The sequence below is a fragment of the Eurytemora carolleeae genome, unplaced genomic scaffold (assembly GCF_000591075.1).
Source record: "Eurytemora carolleeae unplaced genomic scaffold, Eaff_2.0 scaffold109, whole genome shotgun sequence".
Taxonomy (NCBI): Eukaryota; Metazoa; Arthropoda; class Copepoda; order Calanoida; family Temoridae; genus Eurytemora; species Eurytemora carolleeae.
The window spans coordinates 335837-363564 of NW_019396229.1; the positions used below are offsets into that span (position 1 = coordinate 335837).

Consider the following 27728-nt stretch of genomic DNA (forward strand, 5'->3'; position numbering starts at 1 on the left):
TAAATAATATAAAATAATTTTATATTTATGAAAACTATATATTTTATTTCTATTTTTACATTCTGAAATGATTAGGGGATCTTTTTTCTAAATCCATCGTACATAATAATTTCAGTTTCCACCTCACTTAAAGGGACTGTAAGCGTAATTTCATATGACCTTCCATGCAATGTCCGAGTCACAAAGTGAACATTGAAACCTTGATCTGATCAACTAACTAAAGAAACTGAATCTGTATTTTCTTCTTGAAACATTTCTCTAAACTTCATCAGTTCACAACAAGGTTCCGTGTATTCTCCGATACAAGGTTCATTGAGACCAGTTCCCAATCTGAAATTCCAGGAATTCTCGAACTCTTCTAAACATGTCCAACCTCGAGAGCCTAAAGTCTAGCGGATTAGGTTTACAGATAGGCTAGAGTCCGGCGGGTTTGATGAATTTTCTTTAAATTTCAATGTCAGTTTCTATCTATCCCAAGTACAGAAAAGAGGGCTGGAGACAAGGAACCTAAAAAATAATTTCATAATCTAAGATGATCCAGAATACGTAAAGTAGTTAATTTTAAATCTTAAAAAATACACATTTACATTTAGGGAGTTGATGATAGTTTAAACTCATTAATTAAAAGTTAAGCAAAAGTTTTGAAGCATTAAATTATGGAAAAGTTGTAAAATTTAGTTTTTGACGTGCTAAGAGATTAAGTTTAAAAGTTTAAGCTAATATTTAAATATCAGATTATGAGCTAAAATCATGTTTAAAATGATAATTCACAAACTTCGATAAACATTTTTATGGAAATCCACAGAAAACTAGCAAAATAATAATTTTGAGAAAGTACAAAATAAAAAAAAAAGTTTCGTTTAAACGATATAATAATAATAATAATAATGTTCAATTTCTCTGTGGGCCCTCACATGATCAATTAGACGAATTATAGTTGATCAGGATTCAAAAAAGTTTTTCAATGTTCATGGATATAAATAGTAGTTATAGTAGTAATAATAATAACAATGATAACACTGATTATGATAATGATAACGATCAACCTTCATTCCGTAAAAATAATTACTGTGCCTCCATCAAAAATAAACCAAAATAATGTTTAAATAGATAAGTCTCGCATATAAACCATAAATTATATAAAATTAAAAGTGACACAAAGTCTGATTGTCTAGATGCATGAATCTCCCGGAAAAAAGAAAAAAATGAAATACCTGTTAGAGGTGCATTTACTACAGGTTCGGATACCACATCTATGCTCTTCTCCATCCATATTCCTAAACAATGTAGATAGTTCCAACCCAACCCAACCCAACCCAACCCAACCCAACCCAACCCAACCCAACCCAGAAAATAGAATAAATATAATAAAATATTCTTTGGGTCTTCTTTTTTCTTATAAAATATTGCAAAGGAATTTGTAATTTGTTATTGCAAATTCTAAAAAGTGCCCTATACCTTTTTTAATTACAACAATGCACACTGTTGAAAATAGACCATCGGGTTTCAAGTCAAAACACCTGAACTTTTTCTTTGAAATATATTAATATGCACTATGCAGTCATCTGAGATATAATCTAAATTTTCAGGAAATGCTATCTAGGGAATTTTGAGTAAATCCATTTTCAAGTGCATTTTCAGGTCTAAAAACAAATGTATTTTTAGTTTCAAGACTTGATTAAGCTGATTCTGTTTTTTTTTTAAGACGGAGTCCCCAAATTTTGTGAGTTTTTCTTAACAGTCTTACGACATGTTTTAGCAACAAATCAAAGCCATGAGTGAACTACGTATGACTGTTTAAGTACTGTCTAAAAAATGGTTTTTGAAGTAAAATCTTAAAAATCACATCAAAAAGACTTTTTCAGGACGTATCTAGTCAGTTAGGCAGTTGTCTTAGGGCTTTGATTTTTTACTTCAATATGTCTTATGACTGTTCATGAAAAGTTACATTAACAGTCACAAATATCGCAACAAAAACCGGCAGAATCATATCAAAGTCTTTAAACGAAATTTACGTTTGATTTTAGACCTGTAAATGCACTTGATTTCTGAGATATCTTAAAAATGGATTTGCGGTAAACTCCCTAGGTGAAATTTTCTGAAAATTGAGATTAAAACTCAGAAGACTGCATATTAACATATTCTGAAGAAAAAGTTGAAGTGTTTTGACTTGAAACCTGATGGTCCATTTTCAGCAGTGTAATTGGTGATTACTAAATCGACATTTCTTTATGTTAAAGTATGAAAAAAGACAACAATCATCAAAAAGATTTCTAATTAACGTTTATATCATTAAATTTGTAAAACCTGCAAAATTTGAGAGAACAAGGAAACCACCAAACACACGAGGATATAGAACAAATACAAGGTTTCTCTTCGTTTCTATCAACCCGGTCACATCTAAAATATTACATAATATAAACATAACTTACTGAATACCAAATAAGAAATTGAAAAAGTTATAAAATACTTTTTAGAAATCAAAGTGTTGTAACCTGTCAGCAGTTTCGTATGCGTGCAGATTCTTCTTTATAAATTCAGATGGAGATCCGCCATGGGCTCCATTGCCCAGTATTTTTTTAATTTCATGTTCAGAACTGTACGTGGCATCTCTGGCTTCCCTACGCACCATGATGCCATTACCATTTTTGGAATGTAAATAGTTTAACCCCGTTACAGTAGTTTGTTTAACGTTGATCCTGGAATTATAAGATATGATTGTGGCATTTTAGGCCAACCAAAGAAAAAATAGTTTTGCATCGATGTGAATCAAAAACCAAAGATTTGGTGTATTTAACTGAAAATAAAACAAAAATGGTGACACACTACTTCCACAATTTTGTGAATCAAAAACTTGTTTGAAAAATGAAGCAAAGTACTTCAAGTGAAGTGAATGGTTTAAATTCCACTGAAAATAAAAATACAAATGGTAAATTCAAGTTTCCTGCATAGAGAAGGTATAAGTGCGGAAATATGACTGGATCTAGGAACTATCAATTTTACTGGGTTATCCTGAACAAATAAAAAGGGATAAGTTTAAGCAAGATTTAAATAAAGTTTAAACTGATATAAATTAGACACTAACCTGAACTGTAGTTCCCCTGTGCTCCTCAGCAACCCTAACTGTTCCTGAATTCTTCTGTCGTAGTTTATTCACAGCTTCAGCTGGGATCATATCACCAGTAAATAAGGAAACAAAGCAGAAAACCTATAACACAATTCTTAGTACAGGAATGTAACTTTAGACTGAAACAATCCAGGTTCGGTAAATACCGAGAATACCTATACCAAATCCTGTTCTCTAGATATTGTTTTTACACTGATACTAACTTTACCTGTTCTGGGAACTTAAACGGAGGGAGCTCAAGCCTACAACCTAGATTGAAGGTTTGACAGCGATTATTATTATTATTATTATTATTAAATGGTTATCCTTCATCCCGATTGGTTAATTAATCTGGAAATTAATAACAAGAGATTAACTAGCATTACTTAATCTGGAGATTAAGAAAAAGAGGAGATCAAGCATTGATCTCGATATCCACCATTCTAAAGTTTTCAGCTTTAGTATAAATCATCTCCAAGATTTTGTTCTCCAGGTACTGTATATACACGGATATTAACTATACCTAGTATCCATCCTCTCCTTAGATCCTGTTCTCCAGGTACCATGTATATACACGGATATTAACTATACCTGGTATCCATCCTCTCCTTAGATCCTGTTCTCCAGGTAGTGTACTGTATATACACTGATACTATACCTGGTATCCATCCTCTCCTAGATCCTGTTTTCCAGGTAGTGTATATACACTGATACTATACCTGGTATCCCTCCTCTCCTAGATCCTGTTCTCCAGGTAGTGTATATATACTGACACTATACCTGGTATCCATCCTCTCCTAGTTCCTGTTCTCCAGGTACTGTATATACACTGATACTATACCTGGTATCCATACTCTCCTAGATCCTGTTCTCCAGGTACTGTATATACACTGATACTATACCTGGTATCCATACTCTCCTAGATCCTGTTCTCCAGGTACTGTATATACACTGATACTATACCTGGTATCCATACTCTCCTAGATCCTGTTCTCCAGGTACTGTATATACACTGATACTAACTTTATTCTTCAAATCCACAACCTGAAAGCAAACCCAAAAATAACTACTGAAAAAGAAAAAAAACATGGATATAAAAAGATAATAAAAAAATAAGTAGTAAAATGATTTTTAATAATTTTGTACCTGCTGGACCCCAACTCCATCTGGTGTTAGAAACTTGATAGTCACAGTGTCAGCTGTACTGTTCCCGGATATATATTGATGGAACACTGACGCCTAGATATATACTATTCTAAACTGTTCCCAGATATATATTGATGGAACACAGACGCCTAGATATATAATATTCTAATATACTGTTCACAGATATATATTGATGGAACACAAGACAACTAGATATATAATATTCTAATATACAGTTCCCAGATATATATTGATGGAACACAGACGCCTAGATATATAATATTCGAATATACAGTTCCCAGATATATATCGATGGAACACAAGACAACTAGATATATAGTATTCTAATATACAGTTCCCAGATATATATCGATGGAACACAAGACAACTAGATATATAATATTCTAATATACTGTTCATAGATATATATTGATGGAACACAGACGCCTAGATATATAATATTCTAATATACAGTTCCCAGATATATATTAATGGAACACAGACAACTAGATATATAATATTCTAATATACTGTTCATAGATATATATTGATGGAACACAGACGCCTAGATATATAATATTCTAATATACAGTTCCCAGATATATATTAATGGACACAGACAACTAGATATATAATATTCTAATATACAGTTCCCAGATATATATTGATGGAACACAGACGCCTAGATATATAATATTCTAATATACTGTTCACAGATATATATTGATGGAACACAGACGCCTAGATATACAATATTCTAATATACTGTTCACAGATATATATTGATGGAACACAGACGCCTAGATATATAATATTCTAATATACTGTTCACAGATATATATATTAGTTCAATACTTTTCTCTGCACAGTTCACATAGACCTTAGCATAGCTAAGAATGTTTAATATAGGATTAACAGTAAAACCTTGTGAAATTTAACGACCGAAGAGAAAAATGTCAACAAAGAACTGGCTTACTATAGGAGCCAAGATATTTCTGAACAGGTCTAGATTTTAAACTAAAAATTGAAATTTATATCTGTGAGGAAGAGATTTATTAAACCAATATATTTTTGTGAACCTTTTCATCTATGAACTTAAAATTCTCTTTCGTTTCTCAAGCCTTACCTTTTCAGTTCCTTTACTGATGTTTATGAGAAGCTCACCATTGATTGTCAGGAGCCCTAGAAAATAAAGTATTTTTTTTTGACAAATTTCCATTAATTGACGTCAAAACTTTTCATTTTGAGTCTTTTATGGAAAAACTTGATCATCAAATAAAAAAAAAATGCACCCCGCGACCGACGGGTTTCCCGACGCTCTATCACCCTCGTACGTGAAGCGATCCAGCTGCCAAGCACATTTAAAAGGACTTACCTAATGTATAAGGAGGAAAGAAATCTTGTTCCGAAAATTAAAGACAATTTTACCAAGCTTATGTGAATTACGGTTTATTAATAGCTTTAAGGGAGGGACTAGCTAGAGTGGCCAGACATGGTAGTTGAGCTGAGAATGTAGTGTTGTAGAGAATTTTTTCATGATTCATTTGAGACCTATGAGACATTTTAAAGATTGTTCAGCAAGAGGGCAAATTCAATCTTTAAAATCCTCCTGGATTGTACATTCTGAAAGGATGATTTTGAGAACCGGCTTTTAGAAAATTATTCCATAACGAAGATAAAAAATGTTACAAAAACTCTACAATGTCTAAAACTAAAGAATGAACGAGTTATGAAATTAGTTTAAGTTAAACCTAAAAAATAGCACTCTAGATGAACAGGTTTCAAGTGAATCCTGAAAATGTCTCCAATACTGCACTTTCAGTTCAAATACCATGTCTAGCCAGTCTGCACCTTAATAGGGACTAAACATTTTCTCCATATTGTTTCTGAAGAAGAGATAGATAATAGAGAAACCAAAATTGAAAATAATCAGCTGTCAAAGTAAATTGAAAATAATCTGCTGTCAAAGTAAAGTGAAAATAATCAGCTGTCAAAGTAAAGATGATAAAATAAAGCTATTTAGAATTGGACATAGTTAATGTTAATGGCGAATCACTCACAATCACGTGTACAATCCCTTTAAAGACAGTTTTCGTAAAACAATTCGAAAATTTGGTGTTAAAGGGAGTGACCGGCTATGTAAGGTAGTTAAACTGGGGACGCAGTGTTGTGGAAAACTTCTTTAGGATTCATTTGAGACATATTTCACTTTTTAAAAGTCTGTAAATCCTGAGTTTGTGCACAAAATCGACGTTCAAAACTCCTGATTTGGGGGTGGATACGCTTTCAAAATTAGTTTTTTTAAATTATTAATTAACGACGACATAAAATGTAAAAATATTCTACAATAAACTACAGACGTCATGTTTAGGAACATTTTGAGAAAATAAAAATTAATCTTATCATCGAAAATAAGTAATCTTGTTCAATTATTAGTTTCTATTATCTCATTATTCTAGTTTCTCGTTATTCACAAAGATGTTCGCAGATTTTTTATAATTATTATTGAAAAGACGACATTTATTAAAGAATTTGAAGAAATCTGCGAATAAATTCAAAGAAAATTAGAAATTCAATATAATAATGAAAACAAAATAATCGATTTTAGCATGGATTTATTGACAAATTTCTTTTGTGAAATATGTTCCTAGCCATCTAATTAGATTACTGTATAATTTTCACTCTATTTTTCGTTGTCGTTATTTAATAATTTAAAAAAAACTAATTCTAAAGCGTATCCACCCCCAAATCAGGAGTTTTGAACGTCGAATTTGCGCCCAAACTCAGGATTTACAGATCTTTAAAAAGTGAAATATGTCTCAAATGAATCCTAAAGAAGTTTTCGACAACACTCATTAGACTTTTTATAGTTTTAACTTGATTTCAAAAGTCGTCTTCACATTTCAGAGTTATCTGGTTAACACTGTAGAAAACTATATTATTACCTAGGTAGAGGAAGAAAACACCCCGAATTCTCATTTTTTTCTGTAATAAAAGTGGAAGTGGCAATTTTATCACAATTTGTTGATTAGTTAGATTTTACAATACTTCTGATTAAAAATTTTGACAATAATTTTCAGATGAACAACGTTCAACTGTGGACTGACTTTTCAAAGCTCCCATAATAGACCGTTTATAATATGATTATAATATATACTTTTACAGATAAAAACAAAACAAAAACTAAAATATAAATGACTCAATATAATTTTAAATCTAACAAATGACTATATAACTTTACATTTCACGACTAGGAATGAAAAAAGAAAAATATTTAAGGTTCAATAAAATGTTACTTTTAAATTGTAAATATTTTGCGCTTTTTGTTCAATTTAAGCTCGTTGTTTATTCAAGTAAAATAGAAAAATTATGACACTTTTTCAAAGCATTTTTGTAAGCATAAGTATAAGCATAAGCGTGACGGAAATTAATTTAATTGCGCACGTGACGGAAATTGATTTATTAGCGCATGCGCAATGCGTATGCATAGTAAAATTGCGAAAACAAGTGGAATAGTTGAGTATTGTGGTCTTCGCTTTAGTCGTAGGCTTGTAGGTGTAAATAGACTGAGTATTAGATAGTTCTCTCTAAATTTCTCCTTCAGTAGATGAGACACTGGTTGCATCTTCTTCCTCCTTCATCGAGGAAATAGATTCGATAAACTCAGCTCTCTTTTCAGGGCTCATGCGTTGCACAAGATGAACTCCTAAGGCAGAAAACAAAAAATTATTTTATTTTCTCATAAATAGCAAAAATAAATCTGACAAAACATCTCAGAATTTTTACCTAGTTCTTGAGCAAGGTCTGGTGTAAGATTTTTCAAGCTTGCAATGAGTGTATCTCTTTTTAGAATCTTAATGTTATCCTGGAAATTATACAAATAAATTAAAATCAGAGTTTTATGGATATTTGTTACATTACATCTAATTTCGAAGGCTAAAGTAAGTCTTCTTGATTTTAAACGGATATATTATGATAATCTTATGAGGGCCTGAGGTAAAGAATGCATCAAGATTATTTCATCGAGTTTAAGTATTCCATTATTACATTTTTACCCTCATAAGATTAATATTATATCATATTTGTGAGGTTCCATGAGTACATACCCAAGAAATTAGATTTAAAAACTTCTGGTGAAATACGAAATATTCAAATTGGAACAATTAACATTATGAAGAGTTGAAAATAAGTTTTTATATTTCTTTGATGCTCTTGTTCTGACTATCAATGTTTTTTATTTTCAAATGTTACAATGCCTTAATGTTAAAAACCCTTTTATAAGTTAAAAACTGATTCTTCAATTCATGTGGTGTGATTGTATCCTTAGTTTAGTTTGTTTACTATTTTTTAATGCATTTGCTTATTTTTAAGTGGATGCTATATCTAAAAATAGCATGTTGAATGTGCCCTGAGTTTTAGGTGTGGAGGAGGTAGAGAATAGTAGTAGTGGGGTTTCTTAATCTACTGATCAAAACAGTGAAATCAGTTACAGAAGAAATCGTTTGCTAGATATTAGATCCTGAATCATCCAAGAAGAGTAAAGCGGGTTATCTATGAACCAGTTCAAGAAATGATGTGAAATGTGTATTTATGAAACAAGATTTACTGGTTTGTTTTTATTGATACTGAGTGCTAAGACCCCACTAAAAGTTTGTGACACTGGTATTGTAATAACTAGTTTTTTAAGCTAACCTATTAATTCGGTCTAATTTGTCCAAATATTACAACTAAATTTGAAACTTTGGAAATGCTCTTGTTGTTCAGTATTAAGTTTATAAGCGAGAAAACAGTTAACTTAATTGAAAAATGCAGAGATTTGCAAATCTTACTAAACTTGGTTTGCAATGAAGAAAGACTAAAAAATTGTTAGTATAAAGTAGCGACGTGTAAGAATTAATTTCTTCAACTAAGAATACACATTCTTTCACGCTCTGACCGTGTAATAATTTCCATTCTTACACCGGCTGAGCGTTAAAGAATGAAAATTCTACACCTACAGTGTAAGAATAAGCATTCTTAAAGGCTAGAAAGCCAACAATATTGAAATTTCATCTGCACGATAGGTTTACTACTACGACTACTACTATTTTCAAAGGGGGAAATGTATACTCATAAATAAAGTATAACTTACAAAACAGTAAAATTTTCAGATGCTCCTTAAAAAAACATTTTTTAAATATTTTACCTGGGACACAGATTTCGAGTTCGGATTGATCTGACCGAGCAGCCACTCCGCTACAGTGCGGTCATCCTCCCATAAATGAGGTTGACCGGGATGGTCCTCGACAAACCAACGCTTACGCATGGCTGCTAGCTGATTCTGCTCCAGGTCAGCTTGAACCTGCTGGACCTAAACAATATTTAGCTTTAGGTCAACATGTACCTGCTGTACAATGTACATGAATACAGGAATATATCAAGGTGGGTGTTTTAACTTTTTATGAGAGAGTGGGAAAACATAGTTTTTACTTATCCAGTGCGGAAGGGGATAAGCTCCCTGTGTACGCTACTGCCTGCAGACCTCACTAACACTTTTATTGAGCGTCTACCAATAATCCCTTTATCTTTACAACCAAATGTCGTAGACCTTAGATATTTGAAAATATGAATTCTGTTAGATTACATAATCTAAGCTTGAATTATCAAAGGTTTACATCATCAATTCGCAAAAATATAGGAATTATAAAATTTTTATTTGTGGTAAAAAGTTAGTTTCTTGGTTCAATGCTCTGGACTAGCCCATAAATTCTGAAAGTTTGTACTGTACAATTACAAGTTTAAACTTTGTTATTGGATTTATTACGGAAGGAGCAGCTCAGAAAAGCGCAAACAATCCCAAAGTTTAAAACTTAAGAAAGAGCATTTGTATGAAACCCAGTATTTTAAAGCTAAGTTTATGAATGGATGATGTTTCAAAATAATGTTTTTTTTTAAATTATCATCTCATAATTTCCCGTATTTTAGCTAAAAACGTACAGAAATGTTTGTAACCCCAGGCAAAAGCTTAGGCAAACCTGTTCCGACAGTTTTGTCTCTCTAATTTTTCGAAGCATTCTCCAGTATAGAAACCTACGGGAATTTCTCCAGGGAATAATCTCCCTTACTCCTCCCTTCTCCTTCATACGCACAGGGGTATCATGAAGCTCAGCAAACTGGACAGCGATCTAAACAATGATTATTTTATATATTTTTTCTCGAATATTGATTATTGTTATTATTAAAGGGAGAAATAACTTTTGATGTTAAATTTTTTCTCTCCATTTTTAAAATCTACCTGATGATAAACTCCAGCCAACATCTCCTCCCTCCTCTTGAACCTTGTCTCAAGGTTCATCTTCTCCTCAGAGTTTGAAACTGCTTGGTTGAGCTGCTCAGCTAGCAGTTTCATCTCAGGATCCAACCGTTCCATGGTCCGACGGATCTCTCTAGATACAATAGATTAGGATATCAATTATAAAATTGCACCCAGGCTCTCAAAAAAGGAATAAATACTTTTACCGATTTATATTTAAACCTAAATCAGAAAAAAATTTTTAAAAGTCAACAAAAATTAAAAGAAATGAACATTTTTGAGACGTTGTTAACCTTGCTCGATATTTAATCTCCACAGTAGCTTCAGGTTCTAGTACTCCACCCCTAGCAGTAGGGTCGGCATACATTTCCATCATACCAGGGTTTATAGTTGGATCTAGAAATATAATTATCAATTTATATTCTTACAGGATACAGTTTTTTATTCTCCCTTTCACTGCACTGTTCTAATTTAGTATCTGTTCTTCGCAAGTTCCAGTTCCTGTCAAGTTTCTGTTCCTGTCAAGTTCCAGTTCCTGTCAAGTTACAGTTCCTGTCAAGATCCTGTTCTTATCAAGCTTTAGTTCCTGTCAAGTTCCATTTCTTGTTAAGTACCAGTTCCTGTCAAGTTCCAGTTCTTGTAAAGTACCAGTTCCTGTCAAGTTCCAGTTCATGTCAAGTTCCAGTTCCTGTCAAGTTCCAGTTCTTGTTAAGTACCAGTTCCTGTCAAGTTCCAGTTCTTGTAAAGTACCAGTTCCTGTCAAGTTCCAGTTCATGTCAAGTTCCAGTTCCTGTCAAGTTCCAGTTCCTGTCAAGTTTCTGTTCCTGTCAAGTTACAGTTCCTGTCAAGTTCCAGTTCCTGTCAAGTTACAGTTCCTGTCAAGATCCTGTTCTTATCAAGCTTTAGTTTCTGTCAAGTTCCAGTTCTTGTAAAGAACCAGTTCCTGTCAAGTTCCAGTTCATGTCAAGTTCCAGACAACTTACATATATCTCTAGTTAAAGATGTCGTATGACAAATATGTCAATAGTCAAAGAAATCATCCAATCTGTTATACCAAGATTTTTTCTCTCTTCAAATTCTCACAGAATATATATCATTTTCCGCCATGTACAATCTTTGAAATAAATGTTCCATAAATTATGAAATTATCTTGAATACCTATAACAACCCAACTACCACCCCTGAGTTCTGACCAAGGAGGAAGATAAACTAGGATAGGTTGAGTATAGTGGTGCAGAGCATCAACAATCCAGGCACCAAACTTTACTATCTAAACATTAATTATTATGAGGCAACCAAATAGCAAATATTAACGAGCCTAACATAAATTTTTAAAATGAATCAGAATTGAACATTTATGAATGCGGTTCAAATTGAGCCGTGGTCACCCAAGCTAGTTACAGTTATTGAACTTTTGATTTCGGCGAATTATAAACCAACTTGATGCCTTTAAGCATTTTTTCAAACGACCCTCCATGTAAAGATGGTAATGGCCGTTTTCAAGTTGTACTTTAGATATGCATGTTTTAGTTTCCAAATTAGACACTATCATCTTGTGAAGTCGGGCACATACCCTTTAACTACCTGATCAAACATATCCTTCATCCCTCCTGAGAATCCTCTCCAGTTTGCCAGGATTACAAGGGGTAATCCTTCACGGTTAAAATCATACACAGACTAAACAGATAAGAGCAATAATTTAGTCTTGAAATCCTCATTGCCTAGATGTTTTTGTGGCAACTCATGTGAAGATTAATTTTACGGTAGAAAAAATAAAAAATAAATTTTTAAACCTTTCAAATTCACAAATGAAAAACGAAAAATCTTCGAAATCATCGATTGTCAACTTTGTCTAATACATGGTAAATACATGGTAAATGTAAGGTAAATATATGGTAAATATATGGTAAAGACATGGTAAAGACATGGTCAATACACGGTAAATACATGGTAAACACATAGTAAATATACGGTAAATATATGGTAAAGACATGGTAAACACATGGTAAATACATGGTAAACAAATGGTAAATATAAGGTAAATATATGGTAAACACATGGTGAATACATGGTAAATACATGGTGAATACATGGTAAATACATGGTAAACAAATGGTAAATATGAGTTAAATATATGGTAAACACATGGTAAATACATGGTAAACAAATGGTGAATACATGGGAAATATTTGGTAAATACATGGTAAATACATGGTAAATACATGAGTGTTCAAGGGTTTGAAGTTAAGAAGATGAATACTTTTTTCAAAGTCAAATAATAAAACAAAATAATCTACCTGAGCAGTTTTGAATGAAGAATCCGGAAACCAGACTTGACCCGCCTGACTGACCGTCTTAGCCTCGCTGTCTGCGTTAGCAGGGTCAGCAGGAAGAGTCACTTCAACTGTTCTTTGCTCTTAATAATAAAATTAGAATAATAATGGGGAAAAATCTGATTTTTTTACTAATGTTTATAGTTTCATTTCCAAATCTGAACAAATAAGAACAAACTTGAGTTTTAAATTTTTAAATTGTAGAACAGAGATTGAACTAGGTACGACTGGTTCAACTTGTTCTGTTGGCAGAAAAAAAATCAATGATATTAAAAGTTTGTCAAAAAGCCAAGATTACTTTAAATTTTTAATATTTTCATCGATGCACTCAAGATATTTGAAGCCTACCTACAGCAATAACACCCAGGGGTATCCCTCCAAGCCTTGCTCGTCCTACAACTACAGTTGGAGCCCAAGGTTGGAGAATCTCATCCCAGGACCCGGAGTCAAATAGTCCTAATTCTCCATCCGTTCCAGTAATAAGGAACCGAGGATCAAGGTTTCCGTTCCTTAACAAGAAATTTGATTCCAGCAAAAAAAACTGTAAGCGTAATATTAACTGACCCTCCGTGCATATTTTGCTATGCCAGATTCACAACGGAACCCCTAAGATTTTTCAAAATTATAAGCAATTATATCTAATTAATATTGTAAATCGAGCATTGTCATCTTTGCATGGAGGATCACTTGAAATTACGCTTACATTCCCCTTAAAAAAGAAACTTACCGTAAAATTTTAAAATTATCCTTCATCATAATTTTAAAAATCGGGTTAAAAAAAATCGTACAATATAATTCATATTTTTCTTAATCTCATCATTCTCTTTAAAACTGGCATCCCCCAACCCTGGTATCTCCAGATACAACTGACATCCTCTTTATACTTGAATGGTGGTGGAGTAAACTGAACCTCTGTATACCTGGATGGTGGTGGAGTAAACTGAACCCTCTGTATACCTGGATGGTGGTAGAGTAAACTGAACTCTGTATACCTGACTAGTGGTAGAGTAAACTGAACCCTCTGTATACCTGGGTGGTGGTAGAGTAAACTGAACCCCTCTGTATACCTGACTAGTGGTAGAGTAAACTGAACTCTGTATACCTGAATGGTGGTAGAGTAAACTGAACTCTGTATACCTGGATGGTAGTGGAGTAAACTAAACATCTATATACCTGGATGGTGGTGGAGTAAACTGAACCCCTCTGTATACCTGACTAGTGGTAGAGTAAACTGAACTCTGTATACCTGGATGGTGGTGGAGTAAACTAAACATCTATATACCTGGATGGTGGTGGAGTAAACTGAACCCCTCTGTATACCTGACTAGTGGTAGAGTAAACTGAACTCTGTATACCTGGATGGTGGTGGAGTAAACTGAACCCCTCTGTATACCTAGATGGTAGTGGAGTAAACTAAACATCTGTATACCTGACTAGTGGTAGAGTGAACTGTACTTTGTATACCTGGATGGTGGTAGAGTAAACTAAACCTCTGTATACCTGGATGGTGGTGGAGTAAACTGACCCTCTCCATACCTGGATGGTGGTAGAGTAAACTGAACTCTGTATACCTGGACGGTGGTAGAGTAAACGGAACTCTGTATACCGGCATGGTGGTAGAGTAAACTAAACCTCTGTATACCTGAATAATGGTGGAGTAAACTGAACCTCTGTATACCTGGTTGGTGGTGGAGTAAACTGACCCTCTATACCTGGATTGTGGTGGAGTAAACTGAACCTCTCTATCCCAGGTATCTTTATACTCCAGGATAGGTAGAGGACCTCCTTTGTAGGCCGGCATATAGGAGAGCCAGTGTAGCATCCGTCCCACCCCTTCAGAATCATTCCGCTCTGTTTTATGGGATACACCATTGTTGTACATTATCTGTACACCACCTAGCTGGGTATTACAGGTGTACACTTCGCGACCCAATAGTTTGTTAAGAGCAGCAGCACCTAGGGTTATCATCATTACAATTATTCAGGTTTTACTATAATCTTAAGAAATTTGTTGTTTACATTTTTAAAAACTTATCATCCTTTTGTGTTCTATTGAAAAAATAAAATATTATTAAAAAATCCTTAATACTAATAAGTTTTAATTGATTTGATTAAGGAATACTTATTAATCTATGCAAAAAATATCAATTAGTTTTAATTGATTTAATTAACAAATATTAGATTAACCAGGGAGAACAATACTAATTAATGAAATTATTAACATTTTAACTAACCTGTGTGAATAATTCTATATAGTTTTAATTGATTTAATTAATGAATATTTGATTAACCTGTGAGTATAATACTAGAGTTTTCAATCTGAACCACTCGCTGACCAAGCCTCACCAAATAAGCTCCAATCCCTTAAATAGTTTTATTCTAAAATCTGAGATAGATATTTTTGAATGAGCGAGAAGTGGTTGGACTGTGTAAAGTTGGATCAACTACGTGTTTTGCGGCGCATGTAAGCTTTAACCACCTATTGAAATTAAACCGCAATCATAAATTTCCGACTCGAAATGGTTATATGATTGCTTAATAACTGACAATTATTTTCTTAATCATAATAATCATAAAATCTTACCCCACATCTAAAAAAAAGATTAGTTGGAACTTACCGATTGCTCTAGCAGAGACCATACTTATTGTAACTATTTCATTGTAGGCCTTGAAATTAAGAAATCATCAAAATGTTGAAGTAATAAATTGTTTGTTTTAGTTCTAAATAGCTAAGTCTGATTTATGTATTCCATAAAAAATATTTTTGACAAAGTTGAGACAACAAATACTATAAAAAAGCAATATTAATATAAAGTATTTTTTTTGATGATTTATTCCTGAGCAGTTTCTCCAGCGATCATCCCCGCCGCTGCCAAGTTCTCGACTCCAATATCATTTGCTTTCCCCAGAATATCGGTTATCCTGAAGGAGACTTTAACGATAACTAAAGAGGCAGCGGTTAAAAAAAGCTTTAAAGTATAGAAAATTAAGATGCTAAAGTCGAAAGTAAAAGTAATAAAGAAAGTATATAATTTGTTGCGACAAATTCTGTTATCCCTTTATCTTACCAACCTAATGCAGTAGACTTTTTATATTTTAAACTAAGACAATTGTTAAATCAAATAATCTAAATTTGAAATACCAACAGTTTACACCATCAAGTTGCAGAGATATTGGAATTAGAAAATTTGAGTTTGTGGCATAGACTCAACTCCTTTGATTATCTTTGAAATCGTTTTCCTGTATTGGTTCCCGGTCGTTAACTCCGCTCTCACTATATCTCCTTTACTCTGCAGCTCCAGGTAGTCCTCGGGGCTCAAGTAGAGTCCAGAGAAACCCTTCTCCGGGTCCGTGGGATCATCCCAGGCCACGTTAAACTTTTCCCGAACCTCATTGGCCAATCCAATTCTAGCTCCAGAGTTTGCAGCCAGATAAATACGGGGGATACCGAGTTTTCTCGCTAGAACACTTGCTTCCTTGAATAACAAATCCTCCCTGGGACCAAACGACCCAATTTCAATTGTTATGTCATTGGCAATTACAATAACATCTCTACCATTTGGAAACTCTACCGTTTTCAGCGTCATTTTCCAGGCAACCATCCCTAGCAGATTCTCTCCAGGAAACCGTTTGACAGGAACTAGACGATCCTGATCGTTCAGATGATACTCAACAACAGTGACCATGTCAGACGGATTTGGAGGATTTACAGGGCTCCGGGCTGTAGTGACAAAATCCTTCCAAGCAGATGCAACATTTATCTTGAAAATTTCAGGGAAATCGTAGACATAGGTGGTGTTAGCTGCCTGGGCTTTACTTCGTTTCATCTCCAGGTGGTCCTTAGTCATGTAGGGAGTAGACACGGGGAGTCCATGCCAAGGACCTTTCTCAGACCCCATCTTCTCTACTGAGGAGAACTTGATGACTCCTGTGTTTGGATCAGTGACCTCCTGATACATGTTGATGTTTAGCACATATCCGTTCTCATTGTTGATGCATATCCTGTGCGTGGTAGGAGGGGAGGTTGGACGGGATCGTACTGTACACCTGATTTCAGCGCATTTAACCATGAGTTTGAGAAGTCGACTAGCATACTTCAAAACAATATCACGGATGTCTTCAGCTATGATGGTAGGATCCATAGTAACGCATGGTACAAAGTTAAGGAAAATATGGTTTCCATCAGTTTGACCGGCCTGCTCGTGCGAGTGCGCTACTTCAAGTTCATCTAAAGCCTCCAGTAGAAGCCGTTCTCCTTCATTCTTCATGTATTCAAACGATGCTGCTGCAGTTACAAGATCCGAATGCCGGATGATGGACCGGATAAAGAACCGATAGTCGCTTACCTGTCGACCACGTGCAACCTTCGCCATCGCAAGATAAAGATGCATCTTTTGACTTGCAGTAGGAATTGAAACCAGGTCGTAGTTTTTAAGTCTGTTGAGCTCAAGCTGGAAGGCAAGCGCTGGTTCAAGATGCCGATATATCCGATCCTCCTGGAACTCCTTCCTCGACCGGAATGTAAAGTAGCGTGGGAATGATCTGGTCCCAAGAATGATGAATGTAATCCGTCTGATCTGGGATTGGAACAGCCAACCATGCCTGGACTGGCAGAATATATCAAGTTTGCTGGCTATCTGTTCATCAGACTCTTCAGCTGGAAACTTTACCGCTACATACAGTATATTGGTTGGTTCTCGTTCTTCATTCTGACCTCCTAGATATCCTCCTCGATCATCAAAAGATCTGGGAGTTCCAGGATTGAAACCAAACCTTGAATCATAATCCTGGTCCTGATTCAGCAAATTTATATTTTTCAAATTAAAAAATTAGGATTAGACAAAAAGTTAGACACAACAAATATGACATGATTTGAATTATATTTTGGAAGGCTCATTTTGAATTTTAAGCATTGCTCTTTAATTAGAAATGAAAAAATGCGTTCCTGTGTGTTATCATACATTTCCAGAATGGTCTCATGATCGTTGAGAAACTCCTGATAGTTGTCAAAAGCACAGATGGCTCCTGTGCGCTGGCATTCATCAAAATTCTCTCTCAATGACATCGGAGATTCAAACGATGGTGCCAGAGATTTCACGTTGTGATAACATCTATATTACAGAGTATATAATTAGTAATGTTAAAGATAACTGGTCGTAGTTACATCTTAAAATGACAGTTTAGAAATTTTAATGTTTAAAATAAAACCTGCTAGGATGAGATTGAGGGAGCAAGAACTGAAAATGAACAGCTGTTTGTCCCTGGGGTAACCGTTGATGTTGCAGACAGGTTAGATCATAAGAGATAAATGCGCGGCGTACATAAACTTCTAACGCGGCCTGGCACACCGCATCGTCCACATGGTAGAAGAAATCTCCCAAAATGTCAAATATGGCCGATTCATCTGTTATCATCTTATGAAGATTTGTGGCCGAATCCTCTGTCTTATTTGTTGCATCAAGGAACATTTTCTCCATGTGATTATACCTAATTAACATTTAGATTAATTATAAAAAGAATATTTAAAAAATTATGATTTTTTTATTATATCCTCTTCAAGTGAAATTCATAAATCTAAATTGCCTCTGCCAGAGTCTTTTGATCCTAAACTTACTAGTTTCTTAATTCAAAATAGAGCTAGGATGTATATGTACAGTATTCACCCGTCTACAAGCCGATGATGGATTTTAATTCTAAGGCTGACTACGAATGTAGATTTATACTCAAAAAATTATGATTTTTTTATTATATCCTCTTCAAGTGAAATTCATAAATCTAAATTGCCTAAGATCATAGGTTGGTTTCTCGCAGGCAATAAGAATGGTTCTGGCTTTAAGGCAGACAGTACTGTTCTCCTGTTTGACAAGGGTGGTCAACTCTAAAAATATTCAATTTTTTTTCATGAAAACCTAAAATTGAAAAAGAATAACTTTTTATCATGTTCTTTTCATCCCTAATAACTGAAAATAATGTCATTTTAATTATTGAATATTCCTGTTAAAACTGGTTTTAACTCTGACATAAGTCTAGCTTCCTGTTTAAACAGTTCCTCCAACAAACAAGTGATCACAAAGTTCCGCTTCCTGAAATAACAGAAAAATATGTGTTTTTAATTTTGTACCAGACCATCCCAGCAAAATAATAATTACAGAAAAAAACTGCAAAGATGATGTATTCTGAATTGAGCAGTACTCAAACCGTTGCAAATTTTTATGTTTTGTTGGAAAATGATTTTGCAAATTTGTTGGATGATAGTACCTGTACTGCTTGTGTGCGAATATGATATCGACTATATTGCTCATATCTGCTCTAGGTCCAGCACTTTGTCTCATCTGACTCACAACCTTGTCATACTGTCCAACCTGGGAAATCAAATATGAGAATCAACAAAATTAATGAAATATTAACTTTTTTAAAATAAATAGCACACAAATTAGTCAACTTCTATAAATAACTTCAGTCTTATAGTAGTAATTTCCAAGATCTAACGAACTCTTCTAGTCTAAAATATTTTAGTTTCTCGGTTTAAAAAAAAATTAAAACTGGACAATTACAGTGAGAATCATAAAACTGTGGTCACGTGGCGTCGTCTTTTTTCCTTTTGCACTAAAGAAATGTCGCTAAGGATTTTGTAATTGTTGCAAATGCAACTTATAACCGTTTTGTACACTTATTTTCAGGTTCTCATTGTAGTTTCTGAAATTTTCTTCCCGCACCCCTTTTCTCTTGAAACAATCCTAATTAAGGAGAACTCTCGATTTACATTTTCAAAGCAAACATTATTGTTAAGAAGAGTCAAAGTAGTGAGTTTAAAACAAAAATAAAACATTTAAAGAAAACAAATAAGTCATTACCTGGAAGTATGCTTCCACCTCTAGATATTTGGAAATGAGATAATGGGTCTGCGCCTTCAGCATTCCCCGCACACCATGACGGAACTTCTTGCAAACCTCAACAACAGGCGCTATTGTCATCTCAAATATATCTCGTTCTCCAGCTGGTAGCCGAGCATTTATCTTGTCAATCTCGTTCGTTATTCTCTGAGACGGAAACTGAGCAATAACGCTCGTTATGTTTTGCTCATAGTTCTTCAGGGACTTGGCGATTAATCGGCCGAGATCATTGGGCAATCGACTACCGATGCTTGACATAACATCATTCATATTGTTTAAGGGCAGGCGGGGATCATGGAGAAGTCGCAGGAAGTCCTTGACAAGTTTCCGAATGACTGATTCAAAATACTGATCTGGACAACTGTATCCAGCTAGTGCGTTCTCCAACTGTGATCTGACATGCATAAACTCTTCGTGTAGGGAGAAGGGTCCGGCTGGGGAGTCCTGACTGCTTGGGAATACCATCTCAGTGTTAAGAGTTGCTCGCATACACTGACTTGGATCATCCAAGGTCATGGTTGCAATTATACTAGCAGTCTCAAGAATTGCACCGGTTCGCTTTGTGAAATGGATTAACCCAGACTCTCTCGCTCGTAGAGTCATTGACATCTTCATGACTTCAATGATACAGTACTCCTGGTCCCGGTCCACATGTTCTCCATCCATCACTAGATACTTGATCAGCTTTCCAGGACTTGTTGCTCTTAGAATGCTTGGATCATTTTCCTTTTCGAACACCACAGTCTGGTTTCCAACCACCACCCTGTACCCCTCTGCCTCCTCGTGCATGTACGTGTTGTAGCTGTGTCCCTCAATACAAAGATGAAGCAGACCGTCACTCATGTGGTGAACCTCAACTTCCTTATGCGACCCATTGATTTCGACCCAGTACATAATCGGACTAGTCTTAGTCACAGTAACATGGTACTTGAATCCCTCGTAGATTAAATCAACATCAACCGTTGAACCTAGAAGAGAGGCCGGCTGGGTTTGCCCTCGTTCCAGCGAGGTTTTGAAGGATTGGAAGTTGGTGAGAATAGTTTGATGAGCAATGCTAAGAGCACCACAGATAATGCTAAGCATTAGATCCGGTTTCTCAGCTTGTTCCTTCGCAGCGATCAGCTCATCAAGCCAACCAGTGTTAAAGCTGTTGACCTGGAATTCCTGCTTCTCCAAGATCATGATCAGATGCTCTATAATGGTCCTGAAGTCTCCCCGGATAGAAAGCTCCTTCAAGGCTACAACCAGATTTTCTCTAGCTCTCTCTCTGTTCTCCCCCCAACTGAACAGATGTCCGAACTGACTGTCTGCGTACTCATGAAGTCCTCCACTGCTAGATACACTGAAGTATCCCCACACATTCTTACTGGACTTGAAGTTTAGATCCTGGACTGTGCCTGAGGTTGGTTTAAAACCTTCATCCGGGTTCTCACTGGTTATACGGGCACTGATAACATGACCTGAGAACCATATATGACTCTTTAATCCGAAGAAACACAAAAATTTATAGAAGTGAACATATTTAAAAAAAAGATGGGTTATTCAAAAAGGAATCCTTTATGATGAAATTACCTGAAGGAGAGGGTTTAGTCATAATGTTAAAATCCATTGGACTCTCAGAACTCTCATTTTGACCCCACAAGGAACGGATCGACTTAATCCTGATTAAAATTAGTTTAATTTTATCTCTCTTTCTTCCAGCTGTCCAAAACAGCAGATTAATACATGTCCCATTAAACTGTGAAATACGAAGACAACATTAAAGCAATCCTGTGTTCTTGATGTTGTTAATAGGCAAAAAGTTTGTTCCAGAAGCTTGAAAACCAACCTATTAAGTAATATATGGTATCTATAAACTGCACAGTGCACGATTGCTGAAGTTAAATTTTTCACTGGATGGATTATCTAAAATCATAACTTGAGCCAAACAGTCGTCTTCCTATTCCACAGTTTTATGAATTCCACTGTAATAAGATGGTTTAAAGATGGCTCTTGATTTTTTTCTTCTTTCGCTGAATTTTATCTGATGCTTTTTCGGCGTTAATACTTGTTTCTTTTTTTTCTATTGAAAATTACCATATAAGATATTTTTATTGTGGTAATGCAACTGTTTTGACAGATATTATACAAAAAGCAAATTCATATTTAAAAAACATTATTGTAGCTAATTAACCTGTGCAAAGGTATTCCCATAGCTATCATAAGCTGAGCAGCAGGAAGGTTCACATTGGCAACCATCTCGGTACAGGGGTGCTCAACCTAGAACAAACCAAATGATAGTACTTTTTACACAATGATAGAATGATAGTATGAAGACTTAAATGTCGTCTTATTTTTTATAGATGTTAAATTACACTTAAAACAATTGCCAAAATTGTTTAACCTTTTTAGTTGTATTAAAGTTTGAAGAATTTTTGTTTTGATTTGAAATATGAAATTTTTCATAGCTCCGGTTATTTTGGAGGCAGACCACATTATGGAAATTCCAGGAATAGGAGTGCTTTATGATTATTTATACATGTAAAACAATTATAATGTTTAATGGAACACACTTTACAATTTATGTATAATAATATGTAATGTAGAGTTTTTGTCACTAACTCATATTATTTAGTCCCTATATCTTTGCAACCTGAAACTTTGATATTTCAAATTTGGAGTATTTCAAATAATAAATAATGGATTAATTGAAGTAACAGAATTCATAGTTAGAAATATCTAAGGTCTTTGACAATGGGTTACAAAGATATAGGGATTAGAAAATCAGAGTTTGTGACGAAAACCCCAATTACTTTAAATGATTCCAATATTTCTCAAATCTACGAATTTTTCCTTAATTTTTTTTCTTTCAGAGGTTCAGTCAGTGTTTTTACTGTTAATAGAAATCAGGCTTTTTTTTGTGAAAATACAGGTTCTTATTCCGCCCCTTCTCCAAAAAGGAAGAATAGAAAAAATGTCTAGGAAATCAGTGTTAATAAAATAGTTTGAATATGAATAATTACCTGCAACCTAGGGTTAAGCTCCAGAAAGTAGAAGTTTTTATCATTATCGTAAAGATACTCTACAGTTCCTGCACTTCTGTACCCAACCAGTTCAGCCAGTCTAAATATTAGTTCAGTTGATCAAAACATGATTTCTCTTGGCTAAAGTCTAGGTTGATAAAGAGACTATTCAGTTGTTTGCTTTAACTGAGGTCGGAAATAATGAAGAGAAAGAAGTAGTCCAACCAGATATGGTTAATTAAACTACAGAGTGAACTTTTGGCCAAATTACATAAGTAGTTTTGGGCCTTATACTCCGACAGTGGAGAACTGAGGAGTAGTATAACTATTGGTATCTAGTTCAACTACTTCTGAAAATTAATTAATTCCAACTACTCATCAGATGAACTACAACTATCATAATAAAATACATATATATCTGCACTTGACTACAAATATCATTAAAAAAAGTAAAAAAGTATTAGTTTCCAGCGCCTCTCTACTCTCTAATCTACCACACTAAAAAAACTGTAAACCACAGCATAATCAATATTCTTTGTTATTGCTACATATACGCTTTTAATGATAGATCGAACAGCTCCCGACCACCTAAAAGAATTCTTCAGAAAACTTAAAATATATTACAATAAACTGCAATTTTCTGTACTACAAAAAACGGAGAAGCAATCAACACTTATTCTGTATAAGTCAGAAGAAAGTGCTCAATTATAGCTTATTTATCCTACTCCTTAACTTGTAACTATAGCGGATATATACTCTTTCCAAATCACCTACACAGCTGCTAATGGCTACTAGAACAGCTCTTTTTCTACCCGATAGCCACTTTATTCATCCGACAGTTAAAACAGCTCTTTTCCTTCCTGCTTTCTCCATCTCTTCTACTACAGAGAGGTGTTTATTGGAGGTATAACAGCTCTTTTCATGCCTGAGCTGTTCTCTCCCTCTCAGCTGTTCATGGCCACTAAAACAGTTTTTTCTTTACCTGAATGTTGCTTTAACCATTTCCTTTAACATAGAGCTGTTAACAACAGTTAGAACAGCTGTTTTCCCACCTGACAGCTGCTTTCTCCATCTCTTCTACTACAGCGCTGTCAGCAACTACTACAGGAGCTTCTTCAATTATTTTCTGATGACGCCGCTGAATTGAACAGTCCCTAGAAATATAAGATACAATGTAATTTTAAATTTTGTTAAACAATTCTTTATGACCCATAGTTTAATTCCGCTGACCCTCCGCTACCTGCTGAAAAGGCTGATTGCTGTCCCATATTCGTCCGCTAGTAGTTGGACTTCAAGGTGACGAGCATTCGCGGCTAGCTTCATGATAAAAATAGGAGAACCAGGAACCTAGATTAAATGATTGCAATGAGGAAAGTTCCAGACTTCTGGATTCATGAACCACATGGTATTTTAAATCATCAAATCAAGTGACAACATAAAGAACCAGAGCTGGGAACTTTTGATTTCTGGATATCGGGATTAATGCTTGATCCACTCTTTTTCTTTATCTCGAGATTAAATAATGCTTGTTCTCCTCTTGTTATTAGTCTCCAGATTAATAAACTGATCGGGATTAAGGATATCCCATTCAAAAGTTTTCAGCTCAGTATGATTATCTATGATCAAAACAGAGTTGAGACTTTCTTCAGTAGAGTATATAGGATTGAACCGTTGAGAGATCGCAAAAGTTCTTTGTTATCTTTGGTAAGCGATAATAAACAGTCAAACAACTTTTTTTCCAAAAAATGTTGGATCCCCGCCATCTATTTTAACTTATATTTTGCTAGTTAGTTAATTATTCTTACTACTGACCTTGAATAACGAGTTACATAAGAACCTCCGCTAATTAACATTAACTAGAATATTATTGACCTCCATTAATTAGTTACTTCTGACCTCCATTTGCACATTTCTGAACTGGTTTGGGAACTCTTCTGCTGTCATGGCTCTCCGTATACCCTTCCCTCCTCCTCCTAGATAAATATCAGTTCAGTTCAGTTTAAGATGAACACAGTCCCTTTTTTGTCATTTTCAGAAGCAATCTATATAATAAAGCTCTTCACGCATATATATGTAGGTCAGCTGTAGCTGGCCAAAAGGCTCTTCCAAATGGGCTGAAATTTTTTAAGGAAACCCATGGGTATCCGTTAGGTGATATAGGCTATTTAATTTTTTTTTCAAAATTCGATTTTTTCTTTATTCCAGGGGTAACGAGGCACTGAAGCTAGTTTTTTAAATAAAATAACTTGTAAATGTGGACAATCCCTTTTATTATTTCCCATTCAATTACTTGTATATCATAGTGTTGCACTGTCCTATTATCCTGGAGCTCCCTTCCTACTCATGTTTTAATGACTGTGTCCCTAGGTTCCAGTATCATAGAATTTCACTGTCCCATTATCTTAAACTTTACCTTCGCTGGCTTTAATCATGACTGGGAATCCAATTTCTTCAGATTGTTTTATTCCTTCTTCAACATTCCTAAATATTTTTATATTTAAACTTAAATAATAAATCCATAAAAACAATTTAAATTTGCTGGTTTGGTTTGTCATACAAAAATAAGACAGGTTCTCAGTAAAAATACACTTTTAGTAAATTCAGAAAATATTAAAGTATACAGAGCTGAAAACTTTAGAATGAGATATCCTTAATCCCGATTACTTAATCTGAGTATCCATTGAACACACTTTTGATTTTCTTCTTAAACTGTTCTTTCTTGCATATAGTAGAGAAAAATCAAAAACCGGGTTTTCTAAATTAGAGAGTTCCTCCCATTTCTGTATATAATCTTAAATGGCGAGCAAAATTTCAAATGATCAGTTTCATATACGCGACTCTGATTGGTTGAATTTGATACATTTTTCAGGATTTAAGTACAAGATTAGATTAGTCTCGATATTATGAAAAAGAGAGAATCACGCATTAATCTCGATATCCACTATTCTAAAGTGTTCAGCTATGAGTATTGGGTACCCTTAATCCCGATTGCTAAACCTCTGTATACACTGAGAACACTTATGATTTTCTACTTAATCCTCTCTTTTGGATATCCCTGCTGCTTTCCGAGTTCTCCCATTGCGCGCAAACTTTCAACATTTTTCGGTTTCTAATGTTTGGTTTCACAATCCCTTAAAGCTCTGAGTGTCTAATGTCTATAGCAAACCTGACACAACCCTTCCGGAACAGTTCTCCTCTGGAGTTTAGACTGGACACTCGTATCTTACCCTCACTCGTAGTCTCAGCCTTAAAGAGATAAATTTCAAATCTGTTATATTAAAGTACACTTGGGATAAGTATTATAAAAAAGTAACCCTGGGACATATGATTTTTTTCAAGAATTACCAACACACAACAAAAATTGTTCAATTAAACTTACAAAAAAACAATTTTTTTGATTTTTTAAAAAATTGGTCAGCGCTTAATTAGGCACTCTTTAAAATAAACAATAAATACGGGAGGTCGATTTTTCAATTTTTTCAATACGGGTGTCTGAAGTTGCGCTTGTAACCACCTGAATATTGCCCAGTTGTCGGTTTTTGAAATTGCGAAAATTGGCTGATCTAGGGCCAAAAATTTACAATTTCTAGAGGACCTTGGGATATTTCCGCTTATAATTTTGTTTAATGGCCTTGAACTTATTAAATTTTTAACCGATTTTTCTGATTTTAACATTTTTGAATTCAATGTTTCAAGATGGATTTTTATGTACCCATATCGACATATTTTAGGAAAAAAAATTTTTTTTGCTTGTACTTGTGAATTATTATTTACAAAAACGTGATGCGCTGCATAAATTTAAACGTGAGAACAAACATTTTTACATTTTTGTTTTGCTTTTTTATTATAGAAACAGACACGCGCTGAAAGGATCAGAACATTTTTATGAAAAAAGTGCCAAACTGCCCCACCCTTAATAAAAAAGCGGTCTATAAATCAAAATATTTAGCTTACACATTTTGTTTAAAGGACAAATAATGTTTAGATTTATTCCATTTAAAGGTCCATTTAACTATAGTTTAACCCAGTACTTCAGAGACATCGAAAGAATTTTTACAATAATATACGAGAATAAGATCTGCAAGAGGCATTTATAAAACATCGTATTCTTAACTAACTGATAATGAAAAGCTGCAGATATTTGGTTTTTGATCGAATAATTATATGTAGGTCTTTAGAACTATTTCCGCCATTTATGTCATTTTTATTCTTTATTTTTACTATTACGGAGATTTAGGTATAATGGTATAAACCCATTGAAAAATTACCAAGACGACATTTTATAAATTCTTTTGATACCTCCGAAGTACTTGGTTAAACTGTAAGAAAATTGGTCATCTTTTACATTATTTAAATAGCGAACATAAGTTCATAAATGTCGGAATTATTATTTTTTAAATTTACCTTTAGATTTGACCCTGACCAAGGCAAAGTTGGAACATTAGCAGTCTGAGCTACTATACTACTAGCAACCTTATCCCCTAGCAACCACATAGCTGACTCACTAGGTCCCATAAACTGTATACCAGCCTAAATATATATTTATTATATATATATTTACTACTAGCAACCTTATATCCCCTAACAACCACATAGCTGACTCACTAGGTCCCATAAACTGTATACCAGCCTAAATAAATATTTATTTTATATATATTTACTACTAGCAACCTTATCCCCTAGTAACAACATAGCTGACTCACTAGTAAAGTGTATACCAACCTAAATATGTACAAAATATTGCATATTTGAGCAGCTGTAATATGAAAGTTTTGCAATATAACAAAAACTTCATAAAATATATTGTAGACAAAAATTCAAATTCAGATTACCTATTCACCAGTATTTAAATTAAACGTTTAACGAACAGTTTCACCATTGTTTGGGTAGGCAGGTCAGGTAAAACTAATTTACCATAAACATAGCCTATAAGGTCAAGAGCTACATCAGGGTTTA

At 34.3% G+C, this 27728-nt stretch overlaps 2 protein-coding genes across 2 annotated transcripts; both read right to left on the reverse strand.

The window, feature by feature from the left end:
• LOC111698778 (out at first protein-like) lies at positions 1-7280 on the reverse strand. The gene is made up of 10 exons (XM_023469206.1): positions 7198-7280; positions 5379-5434; positions 4253-4345; positions 4070-4150; positions 3086-3208; positions 2945-3012; positions 2496-2621; positions 2308-2400; positions 1215-1277; positions 1-507 (listed from the first exon to the last, which is right to left on the reverse strand). The coding sequence occupies exons 1-10, from the start codon at positions 7229-7231 to the stop codon at positions 465-467; spliced, it is 780 nt and encodes a 259-aa protein (XP_023324974.1). The 5' UTR covers positions 7232-7280; the 3' UTR covers positions 1-464.
• On the reverse strand, positions 7260-27302 carry LOC111698777 (acetyl-CoA carboxylase; the record flags this gene model as incomplete). Its single annotated transcript, XM_023469205.1, is given in 30 exon segments — positions 7260-7958; positions 8039-8117; positions 9438-9602; positions 10267-10416; positions 10527-10677; positions 10838-10940; positions 11703-11814; positions 12129-12221; positions 12842-12960; positions 13226-13386; positions 14590-14833; positions 15169-15240; positions 15496-15544; positions 15715-15799; positions 16118-17670; positions 17823-17988; positions 18086-18364; positions 18662-18755; positions 18872-18960; positions 19136-19239; positions 19732-21230; positions 21343-21431; positions 21944-22029; positions 22773-22872; positions 23825-23926; positions 24013-24119; positions 24669-24745; positions 25186-25253; positions 25939-26018; positions 27177-27302. Coding segments are annotated over 30 exon segments (6306 nt in total). The 3' UTR covers positions 7260-7839.
• Positions 27303-27728: the final 426 nt, after the last annotated feature.

Bases quoted from the DNA above. Each gene is read 5' to 3' on its own strand.
- LOC111698778 (XM_023469206.1), bottom strand. From the start codon at position 7,231: ATGAGAATTCGGGGTGTTTTCTTCCTCTACCTAG. The intron at 4,346-5,378 runs GTAAGGCTTGAG...GTATATATCTAG, and splicing joins TCAGTAAAGGAACTGAAAAG to GCGTCAGTGTTCCATCAATA. The intron at 3,209-4,069 runs GTATAGTATCAG...ATTGTGTTATAG, and splicing joins TAGGAGAGTATGGATACCAG to GTTTTCTGCTTTGTTTCCTT.